At 39.3% G+C, this 13197-nt stretch overlaps 1 protein-coding gene across 3 annotated transcripts in view; it reads right to left on the reverse strand.

The window, feature by feature from the left end:
• Positions 1-4326: 4326 nt before the first annotated feature.
• Positions 4327-13197, reverse strand: part of ORC3 (origin recognition complex subunit 3) — a 69708-nt gene continuing 60837 nt past the window's right edge. For all 3 annotated transcript variants that reach the window (XM_032339088.1, XM_032339086.1, XM_032339087.1), the window contains 3 exons: positions 6155-6271; positions 5317-5396; positions 4327-4764 (listed from right to left, as the gene is read on the reverse strand). In XM_032339088.1, coding sequence (XP_032194979.1) covers positions 4659-4764; positions 5317-5396; positions 6155-6271 — 303 coding nt within the window. In that variant the 3' untranslated portion in view covers positions 4327-4658. The remainder of the gene's footprint in view (positions 4765-5316; positions 5397-6154; positions 6272-13197) is intronic.

Below are 13197 nucleotides of genomic sequence, written 5' to 3' on the forward strand. Positions count from 1 at the left end.
TTCTAAAGCACCTAATAGCACGTCCCTTGTCTATTCCTAGACATGGCTTTGCAGTTCTCTGTTCCTACATTTGCCCTAGGTAAGCGTTAGATTCAAGCCCCTGTACAAAGACAGTGTTTTCTCTGTACTACATCTATTTTCTACTAGATCATTACCCAAAGCACAGTAAACATGCTATTTAAAAAATTTCTTGAGGGGTGCCTGGGTGGCTCAGATACTTCAGTGTCTACCTACAGCTCAGGTTGTGATCCCAGGCCCGGGTTGGGTGCCCTGCTCAGTGGGGAGCCTGCTTCTCCTTCTTCCTCTGCCATTCCTTCCACTTGTGCTTTGTGGCTCTGTCAAATAAGTAAAATCTTTAAAAAAACAAAATAAAACAAAACAAAACAACTCTTGAGGGGTCCCTGGGTGGTAAACAGTTGTTTAATGTCTTCGTTTCAGTTCAGGTCATGATCTTGGGGTCCTGAGTCAGGCTCTGAGCTCAGTGAGGAGTCTGCTAGAGTTTCTCTCTCTTCCTCTGCTCCTCCCTGTGCTTGCTCACTCATGTCTTAAAAAAAAAAAAACCTTGATCCTGTGATCCCTCTACTAGTTACTACTATATTTTTCTGCCCTATAGCCTTTACAGAAAAAGTCAAGAATTTTCTTACCTTCCTCTGTTGCCTCTTTTCACCATCTTATTTTATTAGGGAAAAAAATTCATAGAAAAGCTTAAAGGACAATCCAGTGATCCACTTAAAGTGAAAAACTGTTTTGCCATATTTATTTCATATGTATATATTTTAAACTTTCAAAGTGCACGATTCATCTAAGAATAAGGTGGTTTTCTTATATCGATACCATTACTCCACTTAAAATACCTAATTTAATAACCAGTCCATATTTAGATTTTTCCCATTTGTTCCCCAAATGTCATTTGCAGCTTTTTATTCTCCCTGAAGCAGGATTTGATCAAGACTGAGTTTCTGAAACAGCTAGACCTTTTGGCTTCTTGAATGTTTGTGATGTCAGTAATTGAACTTACATCGCTCTGAGCTCCCTGTAAGAACTAAAAGTTAGGTCTAATGTTTTTATTCAAACCTTTTCGTAAGAGTACATCCAGTGCTATGGTCTTCATTTACATCACACAATGTATACCTTTCCCAGGACTACTGATAGTTTGGACATTTGTTACGTCATCTGATACATGTCCCCTATCAGACATTTCTGCACTGTTCTATTTTGTGGTTACAAATGATTTACACATTGCTAAATCTACATTTGACCTTGAAACACTCTTCAGTTGGCTTGCAAGATACCACGCTTGCCTGATTTTCCTCCTTAATTTATTGACTGCTCCTTCTTGGTCTGTCTGGTTCTTCTATGTAACTTTTTCCTTTTCCCTGCTTTCATTTTTCCAAGTGTTAAAATGTATGTGTCCCAGAGTTTGGCCTTGGGCTCCTTGCCTCCTCTGTTCATACTCAGTTTGCTGATCATATCTAATCACAGAGATGTAAGATTAGATTCACCTCTCTGTGGAGACATTTCCACTTGGATATCTTACAGAGGTCTCAGAACTTGGGTCTAAAACCAAACTTACTTTTGCCTCTTAAGCTGTTCCTCCTGATCATCATCCCCAATCAGTTAATGGCATCTCTATTCTAGTTTCTCAGCCAAAAAACAGTCCATCTAATCTTGGTTCCATCTGAAGTCTCACCATCTTTATTATATGATCATGTCCTATTCAGTGATTGCCTAATTGGTCCTTGTTTCATCTGCTGATGATTTCCTCATCACCTGGGATATCCCACTCAATCTCTTCTCATAGCAGAGTGATTGTTTAAAGGTCTAAGTCTTTACTGAGAGGGCTTCCTAAGTAAAAAAGACTTAGTGGTCTACAGGGCCCTAAATTACTTGTACTCCACCCCACTTTATTTAATTCTAGTCTCACCTGTTCACCCTGCCCATCCCTCACTGGCCAATTTTTGAGTTCTTCGAAAACTTACCTCGATGAGACCTGCTATGATCACTGTTTAAACTGTAGCATGATATCCTGGGTTTTGTTTTTTGTTTTTCCCCATAGCATACTATATAATCCTGTTCTGCTCCCTCTGCTAGAATGCAATGAGGGCAAAGATCTTTGTTCATGGAAGTGTACAGTGCCTGGAATAGTGCCTCAAGCATGGTGTGTGCTCAGTAAATAGTTTCTGAATGAATTTCAGATTACTTCAGGGTTTTCAGATTAGTATTTCATTGGACAGAGATTTAGTGGATCAGAATATCCCATTTGTAAAGTATTTTGGAAGAGGTTTTGGATGAGGTTTAGATGTAAAGTATTAAGAAATAGACACAGAATTGAGGCAACTCTTAAAACAGGGCTGGCTTTGAGGGGTTTGTGCTCCATAACGATCACAACAAATGGGCTTCACAACCTTTAATTTTGTAGCATTTTTGGGTATTCACTATAAAAAAAGAACAGTTTCTATCTTGCTCACGTCTAATCTTTAGTAAGAAAAAGTGGTTCACTATATGATACGCATTTTGGGAGCATGAATTCAACTAAGTGCCCAGCAGGGCTATTACTACTTGGTGTGCCTCAGAGGTCAGTCTGGTCTGTAGGAGGCCAGTTCCTCTGACTCTTAACTGTGTAAGCATTTTGCTATACAAGTCTTGCTGAAATTCATAGTTTTGGTGGTTTTTTTTTTTTTTTAAGATTTTACTATTTATTTGACAGACAGAGATCACAAGTAGGCAGAGAGGCAGGCAGAGAGAGAAGGAGGGAAGCAGGCTCCCGCTGAGCAGAAAGCCTGATTGCAGGGCTCGATCCCAGGACCCTGGGATCATGACCTGAGCCGAAGGCAGACTTTAACCCACTGATCCATCCGGGCACCCCAAATACATAGTTTCTAATCACAATTTTCTCTGGTGCCTGTTGAGCACCATTTGAAAGCTGGAAAAAATCACATTGTAGACATTGATGGTGTCTTCATATTAACGAGTACGAATATTGGAAAACCTTTCCCATCGCCGAATGCCTCACTTAAATAGGCAACAGATGGGAGATGCTCTAAGTCACTTATACATTCTTTTCCCCAGATTTTACTAACTGTTAATCAAAAATGAAACACATGAGAGGACACTTGACTGGAGGGGAAGGACTAAAGAATACTGAAAAAAAAAATACGGAGCGAGTTGCTGTGAAGATAAGTCATGGAGACTTCACAGAATAGAAATGGATTCTCTGTTATAATCATACCCATTTGGCAGAGGCCTTTAACACATGGATTCCAAAGTGTCAAAAGCCTCTATTTGTCCAGTTTCTTCCTATATGGTGGTGATGTTTGTGTTTGCATATCATAGACACCTTTATTTCAAAGCTGACAGCTCTTTGTGCACATATATACATGTATTTACTGCGTACGTTAAGAAATCCTGGCACCTTTTAGATGAAGATGAGAAGATGAGCTCAGAGTAATGCTGTTTTGGTAACTCTTTCTCATTGCTCTACAGGGCTAGATGCTTTCTCTTCTGGCATGCAGTTCTTTATTTCTGGTACCTTGGGATTTCCCTCTTTTTGAGCCTGGCAACATCTGACAATTTGTTTTTGGAGCAGGAAAAGGGGAAAGCAGCAGTTAACCATTAATGTTGTCTGAGCCCATCATGTTGCCAGAGGACAAAGATGCTCTATACTATATATGTCCTTTACACTCCGGAATTGAGGTTTAAGCTATCAAATTTCTTCATAATAAAATTTTAAAATAATTAATTATACATTAAATCTGTCCTCCAAGCACACACACAAAAAGGCCTACAATTACATAGCACTAATGTTTGTGACCCAAGATAGTTCTTAATGGATTTGGATGTTTTCCTTGTGGTCATATCTGTGTGATAATTTTGGTAAGTTAGTGAATACTCAAAAGATATATCCCAGAATTCTCATGGGAGTAGAATATTAAATAATGCACTTGGGGGTACCTTTGTTTCACTAACTTGATGAATTCTTGTCATGAAGAGATCCATCCAGATGTCATTTCAATTGGGGTTTACTTTTTCCTCATTTGGATTTTTTAATATTGAGATGTAATTTGTAAAGGTCTTAGAGGCTGTACAACTCCATGATGGGTCATCCTAAAGTAGAATATTTACTGCCTTAAAGCATAAAACGAAAGAGCTTGGGATTTTTTAAGTTTTTAGGCTAAAAACAATGGGGCAGCAGAGGCAGTTTTAGAACGTATATAGTCACCTAGAAGAAACCAACCTGTAGGATATTTATCTTACTTACTACACAACTTACTAAAGTGAGGAATGCCAGTCCAAGAAGCTGGGGGAGCAAGAATGAGAGATAGTAAATCAAGTGTAACACCTGGATAAAGGAATTTATTACCATTATAAACTATGTATGCTCAAGAACAATTTATAATTTAGTAATGACTATGAAGATTACAGTGATAATGTGGGAGAGGTTTTAGTTACAATGTAAGCATGTCACTTGCTGGGTTCTGAAGTACTCCAAAGGTGTCTTGATATATTCCTGTTTGGGGTTAACAGTCTACTTTCTGATCAGACAGTACACAAGGATTACATGCTTCTTGCCAAGAGTCTTCTGGTGGTATGTAAATATGACTGGTCTCCTTTTCTCTCTTAAGCTTAATGTGGTATTTCTGGCTTCATTCACTGGCTTTCTAGCAGCCTCCCCATGTTAGCCTCGCCACATGGTCAGTCTTCTGTTTGGTAGGTTTTATAAATCCTAAAAGTTCTAGTTCAGAAACAGCTCTAATAAACCGAGCACTGGAGGCTATGGCTAAGGAAATTCACCATGTTAGGTTTTTTGACATAAAGAACTTAAAGTCTCAATGTTAAAACATGCTCTGTTAAACTGAAGTACAGTTCAAATACATATGCTAAATTAAACTATAACCCTTACTAGAAAACATCAATGTAATTAGAATCCACTTTCATTAAGACATGAATGGTAAAGTATGTAACGCTTACCTAATTCTAATTTTTCATAACACTATGAAAACTGCTTCCCCTTTGACTTCACCATAGAAAAATATAGAGAATTTAAAAATGACAGTTTTTGGACATTTTTGCTGAATTCTGGAGTATGACCTTGACAGAAGTTTTAGACCAAATATTTTATATTTGGTCTCATTTTAGATTAAATTTGGAATGGGTATTTAGAAACAAGTTATTCTGGGCTGATACGTATTAGTATTAACAAGTAATAAGATTGTTTGGAAAACGTCTTTATAAATCTATTGTTAGTCTAGAGAAACTATAAACTTTTATACTCCATGTATACTCAGACATTACAGAACTGGTTTGTTAAAAGGATACTGGATAATTTCATTCCTTTCTTCTGAGGTTACAGAACTTGCATCCATTTTTTCAGCAGCTGTCACAACTGTTGCAAAAGCCTTTCCAGAGACGAGACAAAAGAAAACAAAAATCTCTACCATTGCCAGATATTTTATATTGCACTTGATGACTCTGTAAGGAGCCAGGTCAAGCTGCTGGAACTGATACCCGGCGTATTTTTAAAATATTCCACCAAATTTCAGATTCTCAAAACTTCTCATTCTTAGAAGGTGCCAATTTTACATAGTTTTAAAAGGTGACATCTGTTAAGACCTTCAACAGAGTTAACTTTGTAATACTCCTCTGAGGATGGAAAGAAATTATTTCTCTTAGTCTTCCTTGCCTTGCCAAGTATTCACTGTACTTCCTGATTGCTAAATCTGTTGTACAGTTACTCTGATATTTTTTTCTTTTTTGTGATAAAGGAAAAGCTAGTTAATAATACACTTTTATTTTGTGGAAAAACAGAACCAACCTAAATTGTTTAGCTTTTGCTTACTGTTAACTGTGGGGTTAGATCATGTACTTATTTTGACCTGGCATGAATGCAGAATTGGCATTCCACATTGAGGAGTGTGGAATGAAAGTGCAGGGGACTTGGAGTGAGACTATTGAGCAGTTAGCTGCTTTTCTGGAAGAGATTTTACAGTGTGAGGTGATTTATGCTTCCCAAACAAAAGAACAGGGCATTAAAAAAATAAAAAAAAAAAAAAAAAACAGATGTAAGATGAGTTCCAAAGTCCCAAAAGTATAAGAACCCTAGGAGAACTGTCACCGATGGTTAGACAAATAGCTTACTCTCTTTGCCATGACCTACCTCTGACCAGTCCACAAGGTTGATTAGCCTGCTACACTCTAGGTGCAGTTTATATGCTATGCAGATGTCTGGGGCGACATTTGGAATGCAGCCTTCTTCACTCTTCAGTGCTTCATTCTAAAAACAACAGTAAACTTAGATGACTACTTTTTAGAGATGATCAGGAACAGAAGCAGACATTAATGAACCCCCAAACTAATTTAGGAAGCCAGTAAATGAAGTCCTTTTGGTTTCCTTTATTTAGTGATTTGTGTTTACTCCCCAATAGTTACCTAGTTCTTGTTTAGAATTAGGTCTTCATTATAATCCCCTTAGCTCCTGTTCACTAGAAGAATACTTGGAATCAGAAGAAAAGCCCATTTTTCATTTTAAGCAAATTACTAATTTTTTATTTTAATCATACACTATTAATTTCTGAGGCTCTAATGCATTTCTGGTTTCTGTAAAAAGTTTATGGACTTCCTGGGGATTTTCAGTAAAATGCCACTTCCAACATTTGTGATTATAGCAATAATTACACCCTATTAATACCAACACATCACTACCAAGGCTGTAAGTTAGCTCTCGAAGAAAAGACTAGGTTGTCAAATGCTGCAGATCCTAAATAATCCCTAAGAAAACAATCAGTGTGTGTGTGTTTTTAAAGGCTGATTTATTTGGCGGTGGGGCGGGGAGCAGTGGGCAGAGGAAGAGGGAGAAAATCCTCAAGAAGACCTTGCACAGGGTGTGAAGCCCAACTCACAACCCTCAGATCATGACCTGAGAGGAAATCAAAAGTGATCACTTCACCGACTGAGCCAGCCAGGGGTCCCAACAATCGGTGTTTTTAAAATTTATTCAAAATCCATGGTTACTGAGAAAGTGTCTCACACACACATACACACAGAGATTGTAATATATCCTCCTAAAGACTCCTAAAATCACACCAGATCTCTTCTGTGACCTACCATTAAAGAGAAGAATTTTAGGGGGAGGAGTCAAGATGGCAGAGAAGTAGCAGGCTGAGACTACTTCAGCTAGCAGGAGATCAGCTAGATAGCTTATCTAAAGATTGCAAACACTTGCAAATCCATCGGCAGATCGAAGAGAAGAAGAGAAGAATTCTGGAAACAGAAAAACAACCACTTTCTGAAAGGTAGGACTGGCGGAGCAGTGAATCCAAAGCGACAGGAAGATAGACCCTGGGGGGGAGGGGCCGGCTCCCGGCAAGCGGCGGAGCAACGGAGCACAAAATCAGGACTTTTAAAAGTGTTCTGCTGAGGGACATCGCTCCAGAGGCTAAACCGGGGCGAAGCCCATGTGGGGTTAGCGTGGCCCCAGGTCCCGCAGGGTCACAGAAGCACCGGGGGTGTCTGAGTGTCGCAGAACTTGCGGGTATTGGAACGGGAAAGCCGGCTACAGAGACAGAACCGACAGTAAGCTCACAGCTCGGGTTACCTTGAACCGGTCGCAGGCTCGGTGAGCTCGGAGCGCGGCCGGAGGTCAGGCAGACGGGAGTAACTGGGCGCTGTTCTCTGAGGGCGCACTGAGGAGTGGGGCCCTGGGCTCTCGGCTCCTCCGGGCCGGAGACCAGGAGGCCGCCATTTGTATTCCCATCCTCCGGAACTCTACGGAAAGCGCTCAGGGAACAAAAGCTCCTGAAAGCAAACCTGAGCGGATTACTCAGCCCGGCCCCTGGTAAGGGCGGTGCAATTCCGCCTGGGGCAAAGACACTTGAGAATCACTACACCAGGCCCCTCCCCCAGAAGATCAACAAGAAACCCAGCCAAGACCAAGTTCACCTACCAAGGAGTGCGGTTTCAATACCAAGGAGAGCAGCGGAATTCCAGAGGAGGAGAAAGCAAAGCACGGAACTCATGGCTTTCTCCCTGTGATATTTTTAGTCGTGCAGTTAATTTAATTTTTTTCTTTTTCATTTTTTTTTTCTCTTCTTCTGCTAAAATTTTTTTTTAACTTTTACCCTTTTCTTTTTTAATGTTCTTTAACTAGTTTATCTAATATATATTTTTGACTTTTTTATATTTTTCTTTATTCGTTTTCTTTTTTTAAATTCTTTTTTTTATTTTTTTCCTTTCTTTCTTTTTGAACCTCTTTTTATCCCCTTTCTCCCCCCTCATGATTTGGGATCTCTTCTGATTTGGTTAAAGCATATTTTCCTGGGGTTATTGCCACCCTTTTAGTATTTTACTTGCTCCTTCATATACTCTTATCTGGACAAAATGACAAGGCGGGAAAATTCACCACAAAAAAAAGAACAAGAGGCAGTACCGAAGGCTAGGGACCTAATCAATACAGACATTGGTAATATGTCAGACCTAGAGTTCAGAATGACAATTCTCAAGGTTCTAGCCGGGCTCAAAAAAGGCATGGAAGATATTAGAGAAACCCTCTCGGGAGATATAAAAGCCCTTTCTGGAGAAATAAAAGAACTAAAATCTAACCAAGTTGAAATCAAAAAAGCTATTAATGAGGTGCAATAAAAAATGGAGGATCTCACTGCTAGGATAAATGAGGCAGAAGAAAGAATTAGCGATATAGAAAACCAAATGACAAAGAATAAAGAAGCTGAGCAAAAGAGGGACAAACAGCTCCTGGACCACGAGGGGAGAATTCGAGAGATAAGTGACACCATAAGAAAAAACAACATTAGAATAATTGGGATTCCAGAAAGAAGAAAGAGAGAGGGGAGCAGAAGGTATACTGGAGAGAATTATTGGGGAGAATTTCCCCAATATGGCAAAGCGAACAAGCATCAAAATTCAGGAGGTTCAGAGAATGACCCTCAAAATCAATAAGAATAGGCCCACACCCTGTCACCTAATAGTAAAATTTACAAGTCTTAGTGACAAACAGAAAATCCTGAAAGCAGCCCGGGAAAAGAAGTCTGTAACATACAATGGTAAAAATATTAGATTGGCAGCAGACTTATCCACAGAGACCTGGCAGGCCAGAAAGAGCTAGCATGATATTTTCAGAGCACTAAACGAGAAAAACATGCATCCAAGAATTCTTTATCCAGCTAGGCTATCATTGAAAATAGAAGGAGAGATTAAAAGCTTCCAGGAAAAACAATAACTGAAAGAATCTGCAAACACCAAACCAGCTCTACAGGAAATATTGAAAGGGGTCCTCTAAGCAAAGAGAGAGCCTACAAGTGGTAGATCAGTAAGGAGCAGAGACAATATACAGTAACAGTCACCTTACAGGCAATACAATGGCACTAAATTCATATCTCTCAATAGTTACCCTGAATGTTAATGAGCTAAATGCCCCAATCAAAAGACACAGGGTATCAGAATGGATAAAAAAACAAAATCCATCTATATGTTGCCTCCAAAAAACTCATTTTAAGCCCGAAGATACCTCCAGATTTAAAGTGAGGGGGTGGAAAAGAATTTACCATGCTAATGGACATCAGAAGAAAGCAGGAGTGGCAATCCTTATATCAGATCAATTAGATTTTAAGCCAAAGACTATAATAAGAGGTGAGGAAGGACACTATATCATACTCAAAGGGTCTGTCCAAGAAGAATATCTAACAGTTTTAAATATCTATGCCCCCAACGTGGGAGCAGCCAACTATATAAACCAATTAATAACAAAATCAAAGAAACACATCAACAATAATACAATAATAGTAGGGGACTTTAACACTCCCCTCACTGAAATGGACAGATCATCCAAGCAAAAGATCAACAAGGAAATAAAGGCCTTAAACGACACACTGGACCAGATGGACATCACAGATATATTCAGAACATTTCATCCCAAAGCAACAGAATACACATACTTCTCTAGCGCACATGGAACATTCTCCAGAATAGATCACATCCTCGGTCCTAAATCAGGACTCACCGGTATCAAAAGATTGGGATCATTCCCTGCATATTTTCAGACCACAATGCTCTGAAGCTAGAACTCAACCACAAGAGGAAGTTTGGAAAGAACCCAAATACATGGAGACTAAACAGCATCCTTCTAAAGAATGAATGGGTCAACCGGGAAATTAAAGAAGAATTGAAAAAAATCATGGAAACAAATGATAATAAAAATACAACGGTTCAAAATCTGTGGGACACAACAAAGGCAGTCCTGAGAGGAAAATATATAGCGGTACAAGCCTTTCTCAAGAAATAAGAAAGGTCTCAGGTACACAACCTAACCCTACACCTAAAGGAGCTGGAGAAAGAACAAGAAAGAAACCCTAAGCCCAGCAGGAGAAGAGAAATCATAAAGACCAGAGCAGAAATCAATGAAATAGAAACCAAAAAAACAATAGAACAAATCAACGAAACTAGGAGCTGGTTATTTGAAAGAATTAATAAGATTGATAAACCCCTGGGCAGACTTATCAAAAAGAAAAGAGAAAGGACCCAAATAAATAAAATCATGAATGAAAGAGGAGAGATCACAACTAACACCAAAGAAATACAAACTATTATAAGAACATACTATGAGCAACTCTACGCCAACAAATTTGACAATCTGGAAGAAATGGATGCATTCCTAAAAACATATAAACTACCACAACTGAACCAGTAAGAAATACAAAGCCTGAACAGACCCACAAACAGTAAGGAGATTGAAACAGTCATTAAAAATCTCCAAACAAACAAAAGCCCAGGGCCAGATGGCTTCCAGGGGGAATTCTACCAAACATTTAAAGAAGAACTAATTCCTATTCTCCTGAAACTGTTCCAAAAAATAGAAATGGAAGGAAAACTTCCAAACTCATTTTATAAGGCCAGCATCACCTTGATCCCAAAACCAGACAAGGATCCCATCAAGAAAGAGAGCTATAGACCAATATCCTTGATGAACACAGATGCGAAAATTCTCACCAAAATACTAGCCAATAGGATTCAACAGTACATTAAAAGGATTATTCACCACGACCAAGTGGGATTTTTTTTTTTTTAAAGATTTTATTTATTTATTTGACAGACAGAGATCACAAGTAGGCAGAGAGGCAGGCAGAGAGAGAGAGAGAGAGAGGGAAGCAGGCTTCCTGCGGAGCAGAGAGCCCGATGTGGGGCTCGATCCCAGGACCCTGAGATCATGACCCAAACCGAAGGCAGCAGCCCAAACCACTGAGCCACCCAGGCGCCCCGACCAAGTGGGATTTATTCCAGGTTGGTTCAACATCCGCAAATCAGTCAATGTGATACAACACATCAATAAAAGAAAGAACAAGAACCATATGATACTCTCAATAGATGCTGAAAAAGCATTTGACAAAGTACAGCATCCCTTCCTGATCAAAACTCTTCAAAGTGTAGGGATAGAGGGCACATACCTCAATATCATCAAAGCCATCTATGAAAAACCCATGGCAAATATTATTCTCACGGAGAAAAACTGAAAGCTTTTCTGCTAAGGTCCGGAACATGGCAGGGATGTCCATTATCACCACTGCTATTCAACATAGTACTAGAAGTCCTAGCCTCAGCAATCAGACAACAAAAGGAAATTAAAGGCATCCAAATCGGCAAAGAAGTAGTCAAACTATCACTCTTCGCAGATGATATGATACTATATTTGGAAAACCCAAAAGACTCCACTCCAAAACTGCTAGAACTTGTACAGGAATTCAGTAAAGTGTCAGGATATAAAATCAATGCACAGAAATCAGTTGCATTTCTCTACACCAACAACAAGACAGAAGAAAGAGAAATTAAGGAGTCTATCCCATTTACAACTGCACCCCAAACCATAAGATACTTAGGAATAAACCTAACCAAAGAGGCTAAGAATCTATACTCAGAAAACTATAAAGTACTCATGAAAGAAATTGAGGAAGACACAAAGAAATGGAAAAATGTTCCATGCTCCTGGATGGGAAGAATAAATATTGTGAAAATGTCTATGCTACCTAGAGCAATCTCCACATTTAATGCAATTCCTATCAAAGTACCATCCATCTTTTTCAAAGAAATGGAACAAATAATTCTAAAATTTATATGGAACCAGAATAGACCTCGAATAGCCAAAGGGATATTGAAAAAGAAAGCCAAAATTGGTGGCATCACAATTCCGGACTTCCAGCTCTATTACAAAGCTGTCATCATCAAGACAGCATGGTACTGGCACAAAAACAGACACATAGGTCAATGGAACAGAATAGAAAGCCCAGAAATAGACCCTCAAATCTATGGTCAACTCATCTTCGACAAAGCAGGAAAGTGTCCAATGGAAAAAAGACAGCCTCTTCAATAAATGGTGTTGGGAAAATTGGACAGCCACATGCAGAAAAATGAAATTGGACCATTTCCTTACACCACACACGAAAATAGACTCAAAATGGATGAAGGACCTCAATGTGAGAAAGGAATCCATCAAAATCCTTGAGGAGAACACAGGCAGCAACCTCTTCGACCTCAGCCGCAGCAACATCTTCCTAGGAACATCGCCAAAGGCAAGGGAAGCAAGGGCAAAAATGAACTGTTGGGATTTCATCAAGATCAAAAGCTTTTGCACAGCAAAGGAAACAGTTAACAAAATCAAAAGACAACTGACAAAATGGGAGAAGATTTTTGCAAACGACATATCAGATAAAGGACTAGTGTCCAAAATCTATAAAGAACTTAGCAAACTCAACACCCAAAGAACCAATAATCCAATCAAGAAATGGGCAGAGGACATGAACAGACATTTCTGCAAAGAAGACATCCAGATGGCCAACAGACACATGAAAAAGTGCTCCATATCACTCAGCATCAGGGAAATACAAATCAAAACCACAATGAGATATCACCTCACACCAGTCAGAATGGCTAAAATCAACAAATCAGGAAATGACAGATGCTGACGAGGATGCGGAGAAAGGGGAACCCTCCTACACTGTTGGTGGGAATGCAAGCTGGTTCAACCACTCTGGAAAACAGCATGGAGGTTCCTCAAAATGTTGAAAATAGAACTGCCCTATGACCCAGCAATTGCACTACTGCATGGAGGTTCCTCAAAATGTTGAAAATAGAACTGCCCTATGACCCAGCAATTGCACTACTGGATATTTACCCTAAAGATACAAATGTAGTGATCCG

The sequence above is a fragment of the Mustela erminea genome, chromosome 4, assembly GCF_009829155.1.
Source record: "Mustela erminea isolate mMusErm1 chromosome 4, mMusErm1.Pri, whole genome shotgun sequence".
Classification (NCBI taxonomy): Eukaryota; Metazoa; Chordata; class Mammalia; order Carnivora; family Mustelidae; genus Mustela; species Mustela erminea.